At 36.9% G+C, this 16584-nt stretch overlaps 1 protein-coding gene across 7 annotated transcripts in view; it reads right to left on the reverse strand.

Moving 5' to 3' along the window:
• The window catches only part of APBA1 (amyloid beta precursor protein binding family A member 1), a 90243-nt gene that overhangs the window by 13923 nt on the left and 59736 nt on the right, over positions 1 to 16584 (reverse strand). For 5 of the 7 annotated variants that reach the window (XM_083818803.1, XM_083818804.1, XM_083818800.1 and 2 more), the window contains exons 3-7: positions 13093 to 13194; positions 9636 to 9675; positions 6425 to 6570; positions 1581 to 1613; positions 377 to 463 (exon numbers count right to left, since the gene is read on the reverse strand). In XM_083818803.1, the coding sequence (XP_083674929.1) occupies positions 377 to 463; positions 1581 to 1613; positions 6425 to 6570; positions 9636 to 9675; positions 13093 to 13194 (408 nt within the window). The remainder of the gene's footprint in view (positions 1 to 376; positions 464 to 1580; positions 1614 to 6424; positions 6571 to 9635; positions 9676 to 13092; positions 13195 to 16584) is intronic. The other 2 variants (XM_083818806.1, XM_083818805.1) reach the window with 2 other exon arrangements.

Genomic DNA, 16584 nt, shown 5'->3' on the forward strand with positions numbered 1-16584 from the left:
GTTTTCTGTTGAAAAGTACAAAGACCTCAATATAAGATCCTGAACATGCTGAGCATGCATGGGACCAACACGCAAAGGAGTATAAACTTCAGATTATCACAACCAAACATTCTGGGCTGCTTTAGGCACAATCGATACTTGTCACATCACAGCTTGTAAGAAGCCAGCTGAATGCAGTTAGTTTACTGATAAATTCTAATCATTTTCTACAGATATGGCAGAGTAATTGACACGGCCCTTGAATGGATTTTGACCTAGGAAATCCTGGGGAGAAGCACAAGACCCAGCACTTTCTGAAGGATAAAATTTGGCAGGTAGATGAAACTATTCCAGTGGCCTACTATCACAATATTGACAAAGGCATCCTTGTCTATACCTGTGTGTCTGCATTCAGTACTTTAATTCTCTGTGTAGAAATGAAGAGGTCCACTTCAGTCATTGGTTGAGATTCACCTTCGGGAGCCTGCAAATAAATGGATTAGAGTCAAACACAAACATAAGGTAACATCCTTACTAATGATGTTAGCTCACAAACAGGGGTATACTACAACACAGTCACCAGAACAGCAATGCAAGATAGAGTATTAGACTGCAGAAGCTAAACACAAAGATATGGAAACAATATACAGATATATGAAAGTGAACTGGATAGTATTTGAACAATTTCTAACCCCATAAAAGCTTCCCTGATATATTTACTGATCCAGTAAAGTTACACATGACTGTGACATGAACTGTTTAAAGATTTTATGAAAATCAAAACGATTCTCTCATTTTCACCACATTAGGAATCCCACTTTAAAGAAGTTTTTCACACATGCCATAAAATGGCCTAACAGTATCTCTTGCTTGAGTAGTTTCTATATGGGCTTACAGTGACTGCTCAGACCCACGGAAAAACCTGTACCACAGGTAGGTACGGTTTAAGCAATTCATAATACAGTTCTGGTAAAAAGGCCTTCACAGTCAGACATACCATTCAAGCACTAACCCACTTTAGAACTCATATCTTTGTCAATAGAAAACCAATGCTTGTAATTTTTAAAAAAAGTTAGAGGTGTTAAAGGGTACTGACAACCTCCATGAACAAAACTTATCACTTAAATAAGTCACTCAGCATATTACTGTGTATATATACATAAACTTTTTTTTCTTTTTTGCATCCAGCAACTTGACACATTTGTGAATCAAACAGACCGTTCTTACTGATAAAAGATAAAATAAAAACTAGACTTATTTTTAATCTGTCATTTTACAAAGTTAGAACCTTTGCCATGTCAGTCCTGTTTCTTTAGCATGGATTTTGGGTACTGCCTGTAACCATTTGATAATTCCAATCTTTACTCTATTTGTAACATGAAATGGCTAATGATAAGCAACAAAAAATGGCCAACCAGGCAACTGATTTCTGAGAAATGTCAACTTGTATGGTGGCTCAGAAACAAATCTAAAGAAAACTTGCTGGATGCAGAAAATAACTCAAAATAAAGGCAAAAAAAATCGAAAAACAAACAAACAAAAAAACTCCCAGAAAACAAAAGAACAGGCATAACATCAAGCTGATGGAGTTTGTACTGCACCTTCTTCCTGCTTTTGGCTAATTTCTGGGCCATCTGCTTAGCATGGAATAAACAGAGACAGGAGAATAGTTAGAGAAGACTTTACAGAGACTCCAAGTCAAGAAGGAATCTGCATGCTAATGACAGGGCTCACAGACTACTAGACGTTCTAAATTAGTCTCTGCTTAGATTAATTTCTTTCCTTTTCTTTCTTATTTTTTTTTTATTTTTTTTAAGTTTCATGTTCAGCATAACCAGTGTAAAAAAATGAAAAGAAACCACACCAGAAGAGACTGGAAAAATACAAAAGGATTTTTTTTTCCATTTAAAATTCTACTCTCAAACAACAGGCTTTATTTCTTTGTTTTTAAGGAAGAAAAAAAAAAAGAGCTTCCCCTCATTTGCAGCAGGTTAACCATGCATGACCCATGAGGTTACTTTCTTTGAAGCAACACCAGCGTAAAAAGCAAGAGAAGAATTTTAACTATTTTTATTCCAACTTTTTTAGGAATTAAGGAATTTAAATTCAAGTTGCCTAATGCTGTCACACATGAACCATCTTTAAAAAAAAACCACTAAAACTGCACTAGTTTTTCTTCGAAATACAAAGTGACAGAAGCTAATTGTCACCTCCATTTTCTCCTCCTTCTATGCAAATATGCCCACGCCAACGTTCACATTGCATTTCTGAACAGGTTTCCCTGCGACACCTGCATACCACCATATTTTTTCAAGAAAGGCAGTGGAGCACATACTTCATGTCCACAACCCCTCTGAAAACAGTCTCTTGTCACTGATTTAATTGCCACTAGTTTAATTGACTTACATCCAGAGAGATATCACCCCATTGCAACAAATTGATATTTTATGTGCTATTACTGTGATAACAATAACAACATAAATAAGCAACATCATTCTTACAGTCTTGCAATCATTATTCAAGCCAAAGTGAACTGAACTTATGGACCTGCTTGCTAAAGAAATTCAATACTCACCAGGCTGGCAGATATCTTTTTACCTCCAACAATTAGTGTTAGCTAATTAAATTGACAAGTGTTTTTGTGGAGGGAAGGAGGCTTACTATTTCAAGCTTTGTAGAATCACAAGAAGAAAAATATTTTATACTGATGCTCACAACTTAAAATCTGCCAGTTTTAATGTAAACAAATCTGAAAGCAGCAACTGAAGCTTTAGACCATACTGCTTATTTACAAATATGAACACATTCTCACACCAACTTTTAGGCACTTTTTTCAAACTGATTAATATTTGATAGCCTGGTGATAACAAACTATTGCAAAAGCAATTAGAACTGCTTCATGCTGCAGGCTGTGCATTATATTGATATTAATTTTCACTGGTACTCAGAAATATTATAGTTATCTTGAATAACAGCTGCCTGGCATACAATGGGCATAGGGGAGACATGCATGAGATAAAGCATTTAAACTGTTCTCCAAAATATTTCATAGAACTAAGGTGATGACATGGAACAAACAATTTTAAGAAGTGATTTGGCACTACACTGAAATGGCATGAAAGAAAATATGGTCCAGAAAAAAAAAAGGAAAGAAAGAAAGAAAAAAAGCACCAACGCCTCCCCAATTTAGGATAATTCTATACACGTGACTTTATTATTCAAATCCTCTTCATCACTGAGTTATTTTTCTGATGTAGATCAGAAGATCATTTCAGAATTCTCACAAAGAACAGCAACTACCTACTATACACAAAATAGTATTTTTTTAAAATATGCAGAGTCTGGAATTTTCATTTAACCTGAGATTTAATTATGTGGCTAGTTGCGATTTCCAAAATCTCAGATTTTTCAAAATCAGCACACTCACTTCTGCTCCATGGATGGCTTAAATATAGTCAACCCATTTGACTTCTACAAAAAATGTACTGCAATCAGTGAACACCCAGATGACACTTGGTAGATGAAATATGATGAATTAAACTATTTTCACATATGGCTTCTTAAATTACAATCAGCAATTAAACCAGTTGTTACCTAAAAATGTTCAAACCTGCCACACAGCTCAAATCTGCTGGTGAAAAATAAAAAATGAAAGCTGTAATTCTATAGGTGAAATGTAGCAGCAATTCTCCACAGATCAGCTATGAATTGTAATCATGAACATTAATTTTTCTATACTGCTATAAATATTAAATGGATTAATTTCAAGTAAACTATGGAAAGATTTTTTTTCCCCACACTATTTGGAAAAATGAGACCACAGTCAGAAAATAGTGAAATACCTTTCATAACACTAAAAGTACCTCTTCATGGGAATATGAAATCAACTAAGTTTGATGAATGTCTTCAAAGAATTGTTTCTGTTGTAACTTAGCTTGACTTCACAGAGATAACTGCCGAAGCAAGAAAACCCTCAATTCTTCCACTTCTAACTGTAGAGATACGTGTTTACAGAAAAAGCACAGAGAATTGTTTTCAAAATCAGTTCATATTCTGAACGAACGAGTGCATGGTCTAAAGGCTCTGCTACAAGTAAGCATTAAACAGATCATTAAATTCAAAAGAAACACGTTCACATGGGAGGTATGAGTATGCAGCAGGCCTTAAAGTCCTTCCCACTTCTAATACTTTTAACTTCAGATTTGTAGATTTTCAAAAGCTCAGTCTTAATTCATAACCTTTGTTTTCTTTAACTCTAGAGAAATGTTTCATATGCAGCACCTAATTTACTCCATAAACAAGGACGAGTAGGGCACAGGTATCACTAGCATCGCGTGGGCAATATTTTACACATTTGGCCTACAGGCTGCCTTGAGCAGTGATGAATCTAGCAGCCAGAACTCTGTCATAATGAAGTTCTCAATAAAAAAGTTTGCTTTTTATGGGAATCACCAAAAAAAAAAAAGAGCCAAAATCAACAACAGTGACCCTACAGTGCAGGGAAGCATACCTACATTTCCCGAACTTCACCTAGAAGCAGGAGAGTACTGTCAAGGAAGTGTACCATGGTATTGTGTGCCATTCAGTAGGCAAACCATTTTCTGAAATTCACTTACAGTTTCAGAAAATTATGTGTGCAAGCTAGGGTTTTACCAGGTCAACCATGCAACTGCCTGGACCTCCACGCTGAAACAAATTTTCTATAACCAAGAATATGCATGCCTGCTCATTTACACGGATGTGTAAATTACAGGCTTGATGAGTGAAATGAGCTAAACAGATTCCTTCTGTGCTGAGGCACAGCAGTGCTGAGGCATAACAGAAACCTCAGGAAGAACTTTATTTTCCTAATAATTTCCTAGAAATATATTTAGTATCAGAGAAAGATTCTACTCTTTTCTACTACATAAACCCACTTTGAATCAATGTTTCTATTTCAGTTTTCTGTAACACATCTGTTCAGTCTTTGCCTCTACTAAGGCAGGCCTCGTGTCCCTCCTAGATCCAGCCTCACTGAAGTCCTTATTCCCTTCCTTCCTGTAGCTTACCTTTTGTTTCCTGTGCATTCAAATCAGACAACTTTTCTACCATGCAGACAAGGCACAGCTTTACTCACATCCAAAGCAGGAAAGGAAAAGACAGTGGAAGGATAAGTCTCCACTATAGCTTTGGGAAGAAGCCACAAGACTATGACCTGTGAGGGCTGAGAAAGCTGAGTGAATATCTTTTACAAAAATTCCACTGAATCTAGAGTCTCCACTGAATACAGATAAACCACTGCTTTTCAAAAGTTTCTTAAGTTTGTGGAGACTTTCCATAGAGATGCAAAAGATGACAGGAATGCTACTTCCCTGCCAAATAGAGCCTTCTCTACAATGCTACCATGCTAGAGATTTTTAGAGACAAGATTACAAAAATTTCTGTATTTGAACACCAGCAACATTAAAATTTTTGGAAGTGTCTCAATAGTTCTATTTGGAGCATTCATCTGAGAATTTCATGCACAAACTGAACTGAGCACTTGGCATGGAAGTATTGAAAGGAGTAGTAATATTAGGAAGCATAAGCTGATTTTAACAGACAATGCTATTGGCCTTCCTGATAATATGCTGTATCTCTTCCTCTCTGTTTTAAATGATTGTACAGAGTCTGAGTTGGAATCCAAAATAAACCATACAAAGGAAAAATGCATAAATGTTAAACTAAAGAAAATGTTGAGATGAGATTGCCTTGGTTAGCTGACTTAGCAGAAGATGAAGCTGTGTTCCTAACACGGTGATGTATGGGTAGGGGAAATGTTATAGCATCTTCTATGACTACAACACTTCATCCATACACCTTCATTTCAGTTGACAATGTCATCATTGTAACTCACAATACAGCAGCACGCCCGTCATGCTGTGACAAAACAAACAAATGACATGAACATACCATATTCCAGGACAAACTATGTTTTTCTATACATCCCTGCACTGTCTCGCACTTTTCTTTCTCTTTTTAAGTCAGCTCACAGCTATTACTAGGTAGAGAAAATAGAATCCACAGCATGGTCAAAAATAACTGCAGACATTACCACAGTACAGGTTCCCTTCAAGCACCAAGCCAGAAGCAGCTGTAATACCTGCTAGTTATCCTCTAAACCTGTTTTCTGTCAACACTCAGTAAAATAAAACTGAGACCACCACTCACTTCGGATTCTGGCTTAGAGAACACAGCACAAGGATTTCTACAGGGAATTACAATGATCTGGTAGCTTTTACCTACCACCCTTGTTCCAAAAGCAGCATTATACAAGCGATTTATCTTGCAGAGAGAAAGATGAGGCACTTAATGTTCCTGAAACCACAGATAACACAATACGAGAGTACTACTACATACGTAAGAAGTTCGTATCTGCAATTTTAAGGTACCAGTATGAGAAGTAGCAAGAGGAATCACTTCTCACCTTGATCCTGCTGACAGCTTCCTGAGCCTGCATCATTCTCACATTCTTGGAGGGAGTTTTATCAGAAAGGAGTTGAGTTGAGCCAAGGTAATTGGCTGCAAAAATGATTCCATCGATTAAGTCTTCAGGATCGCAAGGTCCAGGAACTGTAACACAGGAAAGAAATCACTGCAGAAAATCATACTGAACAATGGCAAGACAGCAGCACTAACAATTTGAGCCTGCACCTGATGGCTGTAGATGCTCCTTTGAAATACTACAGTTTACCATGATGACATGGTAACCAGTAATTTCAAAGGTACAAAACATCAAGAAAATGCTCTCAACATCTCTCCAGCAGAAGCTGTAATTGTTAATCCGGCCTGTCTCTTGCAATAGCTCATCCTTTTGTGAGCAAGGATCACCCCAGGGCAAAACAATCTCTCTGAGGTTTTGCTGTTATGAAGAGACATGGGGACTCAGCTCTTCCCTCACCCACCAAAAGCAGCCTTGCAATTCTAAGGCAAACAGTCATAAACAGTAAGAGGAAGGGTGAAATTTAGGAACGGCCATCAGCCACTTTCTCACTTGGTGTCAGCCATAGTTAGTACACAGGTAGAGGAAACTCCCTGGCAATGCTTTACAGGTACTACACTGCTCCCCTTACTGAGACTGAGAGCCCAATTAAACAAATTGCTGTTACCCCACAGTCCTTTAAATATCATTATTAGTCTCAACAAGGATATTGAGGGGGAGTATTCAGTACTTTCAGAATTCAGTAAAAGTGTGGTTAAACATTCAGAGCACAGGATGTCCCACTGGAAAAAGCAACTTTTAGTCCCCAAAGACTCTTAATGATCTGACTCCCATTAGCTTCTGTGGAAAGTTAGAGGGTGATGAAATGTCCAATGCCTAACAATCTTAATTGTTATAATGCAGCATTTATGATTGATAACATTTTCAGTGTTAGGCAACTGTATCTAAAAATTGTATAGCTAAAAAGTTGTATTTTAACACTTCGCTATATGTTAAAATTGTCATGATCCAGAGTGATTGGTTTAGCTAAGCTTTCTGTTTTTGTACAAGTGACAAAAAACAACTGATGTTGAAGACTTTTTGAGAATGCAAATCATCCTAAAGAACTCTATTGGTAAAAGTGCCCACATTTTATCACCAAAAACAAAAACAAAACAAACCAACTGACCGAACTACAAAAAAATACCCCAGTTTTTTTTTTTTCATTATTCTGGGAACAAAGCAAAAAAATCTTACAGAAACAGAATGTAGTTTTCATTAGTTCAGAGCTTATCTTGAGAAATGAAACGATGGGGCTCAAAGTTTGACATTACTCAGAATGCCAACCCTAGTTTAATTTTAAAGGAAGAGGTTAACAACCACTTAGAACAAGCATGAGAAACTTCAGCTCTGAAGAAATGCAAGTCATTCTTAAGAATAAGATAACAAATGCAAGAGCTGAAGATAAATATCACACTCAAATTATACACACAGACTTAAGTAGATGTATAAACCTTATAAGGAAGCTAGTCTCTTTTGTGGTTTCTTTAAATATGAAAATTTAGGACTAGTCATTTTAAGATGCTCATCTTGCGTGCTGGCAGAAGCTGTTCAGATACTAAGTGTCTGGAAGACCCTCAAAATGAACAAGTCATTTTCAAGGACACAAAACCAAAAAAATGGAATTTCTCCCTTAGGGAAATTTATGCATCTGGAAGTGCTACATGTTTACAAACTCTTCCAGTCATGAAACCACACAGCATTTTAAAGTGCTGCTTTTTGTTACTCTATATGGTAAAGGCCTTATCACAACTTCTATTACCAAACAATTTATAGTACTATTCCTGATTAAAACACAAAAAATCCCCACAAATTTAGTCTGACATTCTGTAAAGGTGTAGATAAGATTCCCAGAAAGCATAAAAAAAAAAAGGCATGTGCTCTATTTTCATTAGAGGTGAACTTACATACAACGCTGCTTTTTTAAAGACCCCTTCCATTTATTATCTCTGACAACAGATAATATCAAATTATTATCTGTTGAATTGAAGTGTAGCATAAGTGCTAGCAAGCTTTTTTGGACTACTAGTTCACAAAGGACTTTTTTTTTTTTTTAAAAAAAAAGTCCTTTTTTTTAAAAAAAAAAGTAATTTTCCACTGGACAAAGATTTAAGAAAATTTTAGTTTACTAGTTTTTTTTTTTGGTTTTTTTTTTTTTTTTTTTTTGGAGAGTAGGATTCTTTTAGATAGCCCTTGACAGAGGGCTACAACCAGCAAACTCATTTCAGTTTAAGACAGGTCATTCATTGCCACAAAATTCCAAAGTTCAACTAGTTTAGAAACAACATCTGAGATTTACACTACTTGATGATCTGGCTATAGATTCCAAAATATGCAGCACATATACTGAAGACTAAATGAGTGATCGATTTGTAGTCAAAAGAGAATGACCATGTAATTGTTTAAACACAGCACACTATAAAGCAATCCAAGGAGTTCCAAGACAGTCCAAATGAAGCACCAAATCAACTGTATTTCTGGCATTTCATAAAGCACATAGCACAACCACTGCTGGGGCAAAACAACAAATGCAAATTAGAATTTTCTGCTTCTGTCATGCTCTCATAACAAAATAAGTGAATTTTACAGCATGCATTCTTTCTGTATGCACATAATGCAGACTCTACAAAAGCAGTTCAGGTAGCAGTTAACTTGTTTGTTGACATTGTTCTAAATAAACTCAGCACAAATACAAGTGCAACCTTAACTCTAACACAGGAAGTGCTAGTTAATTAGAGGACAAGTAGCTGTAAAACAGTGCAGATTTCCTCTGGCAGACCTGCCAAGTAATCTTATTAATTCACTCCTGCCAATTAACACAAATGAGACTGGATTGAAGATGCCGTTTGAAATCAGTGCTAGAGAGAGCACTAGTCATCTTCCCTAACCTCCTTTCCTCATCCACCATAAAAAAAGGACCTGAGACAGAAACCATGAATAGAACACTAAAAAAAATAAAATATGCATGTTTCTGAACTTCAGAAAGAGCCTAGTACAATTTAATTCAGGCTCCAGACTGAACACAATTTTATCTAAATCAGTATATGCAACCCTAGCAGTTTTTCTATTCAGCAAATTAAAATACAAAATTATACTTTATAAATACTGGAGTTCTTTGCATATATAAAAATATTTAGAAATCGTAGAACCATCTTACCTTCAACATAGGTTGGAAATGAAGCCAAGCTTTTTCTGGACTGTAATTAAGACAAAAAGGATTTCAAACAAAACAAAGCATGTGCATATATGCATTAAAAATTTCCCCATGCCAAGTAGAAAAAAATAAATAAATCAAATAAATAAATCAGTTATTACCAAAGGAAGATAATTGCTTATTAATATTTATTATTCTATCCAGTAGTTTCAAACTCTAACCACCTAAGGTAAGTTCGGTGTGTTCCATTTGAGTGTTTATCTATCAGGCAACATGCTAAGCTCACTTTTCAGTTACTTGCTGGTGTTTGGTAGTATATTAACTGTCTATCAGTCAGTGCTCTCCTTTTACTGATCAACAGGTATGCAGGAAAACGTGGTATCTCAAAGACACTGAATTTTCCATACACAAATAAGTATATGTAGCAATATACAAAATTACCCCTTACTGTTATTACTCATGACTGAAACTATCAGCTGTTAATTATTCATTACCTAAATTTTGTTATTCATTAGGACTGTTCTTAGATGTATCCTCATGTTAATACAGCCTATAAGAAACTTCCCAAATTTTAACAAGTCAGGTAGCAACCTATGTTCTACAGCATAACTGAATTCTCTAACACTTCACCACCAGCTATGTTTATATGGTATCAACCACAAAAACATCTGTTTCAAATTCATAAAATATAAATGAATCAAAAAAGTCCTGCCTTGTATATGTAAATACTCAGTGTAAAGTAAGACCTTTCAACTGCATCCTTCCACAAGAGACACTGTGGCTAACACTTCAAACACCTGAAAGCTACAAATGCAGCAAGACTCACCATTTTGTATATATTCAGTAACATCCCCACACAGGAAAATACACCAAATAAAATTTGGTGTGTCAACATATAGATGGTAACAGGTGGTAATAGACGACATTGAAACAGATGCTGCTATCATACATGTCATAGGTAAGAATTTTGGATAGTCCAAGGACTACAAAACTTTCATGAATCTACAACTGATTGTATCAGCAGTAACTCCTCCAATGACTGCTCAATACAATTGTATTAAAAGCTCTGTGTGTGATCAGAATAATGTATAGTATCTTTTTAGTATCTTAATAGTACCTGCTTTTATACAAACATACACTTATACATATATGCCAAATTATTTTCCTTTGTGGCAAGCAACACAGGTTCTGTATGTTAGTACAAAAAAAAAACAAACAGGCAAACTAGGAAGGTTAAGTGACAGGCTGAGTGACTAACCCCAGGGAGTTTTTTCCATTGCAACGAATGGAAAATATATGTAACGTAATAATATTTTTCAAGGAATGATGATAGTCTTGCTATAAAATAAAACAACCATGAAAGTAAAACAACAGTTGCATGACAGACAGCAGAGCCTGTGCAGCCTTTAAGTACTTCTTGTTCTTTAGGAAAATGACTAAGCTCTACTGCAAAACCAAGAAGGCTCTCCATCAGAGATAGTACTAGCATAAATAAACGATCTTCTCCTGCTGCAAAAGCATATCAGTTCCTGTGAGGGTACAGATATTCCTTTTCAGACCTGTGGCTCTTTCATCTCGTCAGATTGTTTTTTTACCAGACCACCTACCTATACAGACTCAACAATGGTTTGCAGTTGCTGCTGGTGTGGACCTAAGAGGGATATTCAACTGCTGGACTCTGACAGGAGACAGAGGACAAATCCAATGCATGCCTGCGACAGCTTATGCATATAAATGCATTTTCCAAAGCACTTTCATGTTAAACTGAGTGCCCAAAGTTTATAAATACAGATTTGGCAATTTTTCAGCAATCTGACGAACTGATGCCACTTCTTTGGATAAAACAACAAACTGTCATCATATATGCTCTTGCTACAAAATCTTGCACACTATTCATTTTTTTTTGTCCTTAACCCAGGTCAAAGGACATTCAACTAAGACCACAAGAATACTAAAGAAACAGATAAAGTTGCTGATAAGAGGAAATCTACACCTTTTAATTTTAGATACCCATGAATAATGAAATATTGAGGTATTAATATTTGATTACTCTTGTTAATGATCTTGTTGCCTTTCAGCCTACTATTACAAAATTTGTATTAAAAAAAAGGTTTTATTAAGACCTTAAAGTAATTTCCCCAAATTATGAGGCTTCTTTATGACTGTCGTTCTTGCATGGAGGTCCTAAAACAGGTGTTACTGCTCATTTGAGGGAAACGAAACAGCCTGATACATCCTACTGTGAATCCTGGTTTACCAGGATTAACTCTGAAGCTATGTGTGAGCACATACAGTAATGCCTAAAAACTGTTAACAGTCAGAATGTACATCAAGTGATAAAATCTGTAAGCTGAAGAAAGCCAGAGGCTTGAATAAGCTAAAAATATTGCAGGCAAAAGTGCAACCCGCTACTGAAGGCTTTAGCCCATGAAAAATTATGAATTTCTTAAGCCTTTTGAATCCTTCCATTTTCTTCTAAATGCAAATACCAGTTAGCAGAAATACATACATGATACAAGCTTTATTACACTCTTGATAATAAAAACAGAAAAAGAAAAAAAAAAGAATTACTAATTAGTGTTTCAATTTTAATCAGTACTTCCAGTCACAGTAGGTCAATTTCTTTCAGTATGGAAGATAACTCATGCATTGTTATCAGTAGCAATGCGGTCTTTTGTGGTCCTCTGTTAGCTACTGTGCCTACAGTTTCCATATTTTTTTGACATTCTTTTTTTTTTTTAAAGCAAATAAACCAAATATTTGCACGTTTCTGTTTACAAAGCCAGACAGTCTACACTAATCTAAATACTTTTTATATTGAATTATTTTCTTCTTGCGCTGTGAGAAATTCTACTCACAACTCTCATTTTGTGTTGGTAGAGCTAGAATACTGTAAAAAGCTGCGGGGCGAAATAATGGATAAATAAATAAGCAGCTCTATTTTGAGGAGCACGGGGTAAGGAACTCCTATATTCTGACTGTAAATCACTGACAGGTTATCACTAAATCATCCAGTTCTTCCAACAGTTCAGGTTGTACAATGCTAATATAGTAAGCAGCATAAATTACTACCTAACTAATTTTATTTAAGGAGGATTATTCATCTCACTGACAAGCATTACTTTCTTTGTTGGAGGACATTCTGCACAGAAAAAGGAAAAGGACTTAATTTGCCTCTACTACAGAAGTGATGTTGGCTGTTCTTCTCCCAGCCTGCTAAGTAAATTTTGTGGCAGCCAAACACAGAGTCAGAAATGCCACGACAAACAGACTTAAGAATGTTAGAAATTCAGTCAGACAGCCAGGCAAGCATAAAGGAAAGGAGCAGCGAATCAGCTATTCAAGTTTGTTCCAATTTCAGTAAAAGAGAAGGGATTGCACAGGTATAATGGGGCAAGGAAAATAAAAAGGCATGAGCATTATGAACAAGACTGTGGCTTTTAAAAAGATTTCACTCTACCTCTTTATTAGTGGAGGGCTCTGCTGTACTGCAGACATCCTGGTGATGTTGCCTACTTGACGACTCAGCACCCCGAGGTGAAGAGGAATCTGGAGATGGAGACTAGACATGGCAAGGAAATAAAATTAAATAATAATCTGAGTGACCAATGTAGAAGTTCTTCTTTCATATTTTCCTCTAACTTGGTAGAGGAAATAAGAGATGAAAGTGAAAAAGAAAAAAAACAAAACAGGACAAACACTTTTTGAAATGTTGTAACCCTTGATTTTATCACAATGATCAGATGTAACTAACTCAGTATCTCGCTGGACTCAACCTGAACATCTACATCTTTAAAAAAAATGCGTATGTATGAAATGAAAGAAGTGGAAAACTTAAAAAAAATGTACTCAGTGGCAAACAAGACTGAGCCAAAAAGTATGTCATAACACCACACTTTTATGGGATAAATGGAAGATTGTCTGTGGTACTGGGCCACCTGCTTCCATTTATTGTCAGCATTCAACTAAGCTGCAGTTACAGGACTTACAGCTGCATGAATACATGCCTGTGGCATGCAGGCAAATGATTCCGAGTCTGCTGAAAGCTGTAAGCAGCACAGACCCACGTCCTAGAATTCTGGCATTCTAGGAAAGAAAGGGTAATGTCATTAAGAAGAAGTAAGCTGTGATGGCAGACAGGCGAATTGACCATGAACAGAAGAGGGATTCTGTAAAGATTACTTAACTGTCAAACTGGGAAGGGGGAAGAAATGCCTGTGGTTTCCTATACAAGCATATAGGCTTTCAGGTATGATTAACCTAAAGTGGCAAACTAATCTCATCTAAGCAGAGATGGGCTTCAGTGGTTGTCCATATATGTTATCCGTCATCTATAAAAACACCTTTAATAAACTGTACAGAGCAATATTAACATATTCAAGGACTTCTCGAGGTATTCAAGGGCTATTCAGTACCAGTGTAACCAAGAACTACAATTCCTCAACCTAGATACAGTACAAACTTTGAAAAAATTTCACAGTTCACGCAGTTCATCTTAATATCATACATGCTCTCTAGATGAAATTTCCTCACTTTTCTTCTTTCACCCATACACAATTTAGCAGAGAAGCTGTCTCTGGTATCACTTCCTAGCAATTCAGGCAGTATCATAACAAACATCATAGTAGAAAACCAACGGGAACGGCATACAAGAAGAGCAGCATGGAATTTCTAGCTCTGTGTGATCTGCCCGCAAGTATTTTGGTAAGCCGCTCTTGGAAAGGCTGTTCTAATCACAGGCAGCTCTTGATGGATGCTGCTAGCACACAGCACACTGTTGCTAAAAAGCCACAGCAAGGTACCTAAGGTCCCGAGCAGGGCAGACTGGAATGCAAATATGACACAAGAACACTGAGCTGAATTAATGCAGGTGACCAACTTGTAAGAGAGAATAAAGCTTCAACCCGGCACACATTTTGAAGGCAGATTTTAAGAAGGTACTTGTAAAATATGTCCGTGCCAAAAGGTGAACCCTCTAAGGAAGCTTGAGCGTTTAGTTACGCAAGCTGGGTTTGTAACCCAGCAGCACTGGAGCTCTACAATCTCCTTTGACACCAGGAGTTTGGCCCCACCTTTGCCAGCTCAGCAGTACATCACTGACAGCAAAACAGCCAAACGCTGTTCTGTTTTCATAAACAATTATGTGACATATCAGTCATACCAGAAAAGGGCTCTGAGCTGGCAGCAGCTCCAGTCCAGGAGTTCCCTCTTGCTATGCCTCTGCTCTAGCTAAAGTGCTAAGCTCTATGAAATAGTGTGCAAAAACTCAAAGTTTTGCAAGTTCATTTTCATAGATAAAACAAGAAAATAGAATTCCCTCCTCCTCTTCTTTCTTCTTACCCCGATTCCTCTCAAAGAAATATATTGGATGCTTAGCAAATGTTAGAAGTACAGCCACCTAGTGAAGGCTCCCCCAGTTAGGAAGCCATGGCTTTTAGGGATATCTCCAGGGTAAAACAGCAGTCCTTGCATCTCCCTACATTTTGATTCATAACTGGAGGGCAAAAATGAGACTGATGGTTACTGAACAGACCAGATGTGGTTGTGAAAGGGTGCCTAGGCTGCTGCATGTACTTGCACTGTCAGACTGAATGGTTTCTCCTCACACCACCGGCATTTACGCAGGGGCTCTCCTGACTTGCTGTGTAACTACCAAGAGTTACAATACCACAGTGACTCAACTGTGCAAGTGGCAACTTCTGTTTCCTTAAGGATGTACCCCCACAGTGTTCCCATTCCCACTAGCTAGCTAATATTTCTGCACGAGGATTAAATATAAAGGGGGAGCACCGCTATCAACCTAATAACGGCATCAGTATATTGCAGGACTGAACTTTAAACAGTAAACAAAGAAACAAAGTAAAGCATATAATCTTTTAGCATCGACTGTTTCCACACACAACATTATTTAAAATGCCAGAAAGCTTTCTTACTGACACACAAAACTAGCAACTAAAATAAATTATCTCATTTAAAACAGTTAGTTGTTGACATTTAGGAACTTTGCACCGTCTAAAATGTATTAACAGTTACTCCAGTTGCACTACATATAACTTCACTGGCCTATCTTCATCTACAAAACATCAGTATTAAGGAAACACCAAAGTAACTACACAGCCTCCCTCCCATGTGCTGTTTCAAAATTCACTCATTTTTTCCTGAAAAAAAGAAAATCCTCTGCCCTGACCAAAACACTAACATCAAATATCAAACTGGCTACCAAGTTTGCTACATAATAAGAAACGAGAGCTCTCCCTGAGAAATTTTGTAAGAGAAAGTTCAGCCTTTGAAGAATAACACTCGGTTTTCTTCCACATGAAAATGTATGTTCACTTACAACGCACAAGGAAAGAATGCGGTCACAGTCTGTGAGTAGCTTTCACACCAGTATCAAGAAATACTTTGACAGACTACTTCCACAGCTCCTCAAAGCACGACAAACCGAAGTCTAAAATAAATGCTTAGTAACAGCTTCATTGTCTCCTAACAAAACTAATTCTAAAAGCCTAAAGAAAACACTCTCAGAACAGAAAATGTAAATGCATGTGAGGGACGCTGTTGTTACATGGAGAGGTCCAGCAGCAGAACTACAAAGTGTTTGTTCTCTGACGTGCAGTAAGAAAAAAGTACCAGTTGCTGTCATGAACATCTACTTACATTTTTCTTACGATATTCAGCCTGGTACATCCAAAAGTTTTCCATCTCAATTTTGGTGTTGTTTGCTTCTGTCTGACACACAGCTCCCTCCACCTGAGAAGCCTTCCCTGCTCTTGTGCATCGGAATTCAATAACAGAACTGGCAACTGGAGAGGAAGGAGTATCGTGTTGCATCTAACCTATCCAGGTCAACCCACCTGGCTGCTGAATAACTTGTGAAGACAAACATAACTGACCCTGAAACATCTTCAAATGCAACCACCTGCTTTTGCTTCATAAAAGCAATGTTGTTTTA

This window comes from Anser anser (genome assembly GCF_964211835.1).
Source record: "Anser anser genome assembly, chromosome: Z".
NCBI classification, from domain to species: Eukaryota; Metazoa; Chordata; class Aves; order Anseriformes; family Anatidae; genus Anser; species Anser anser.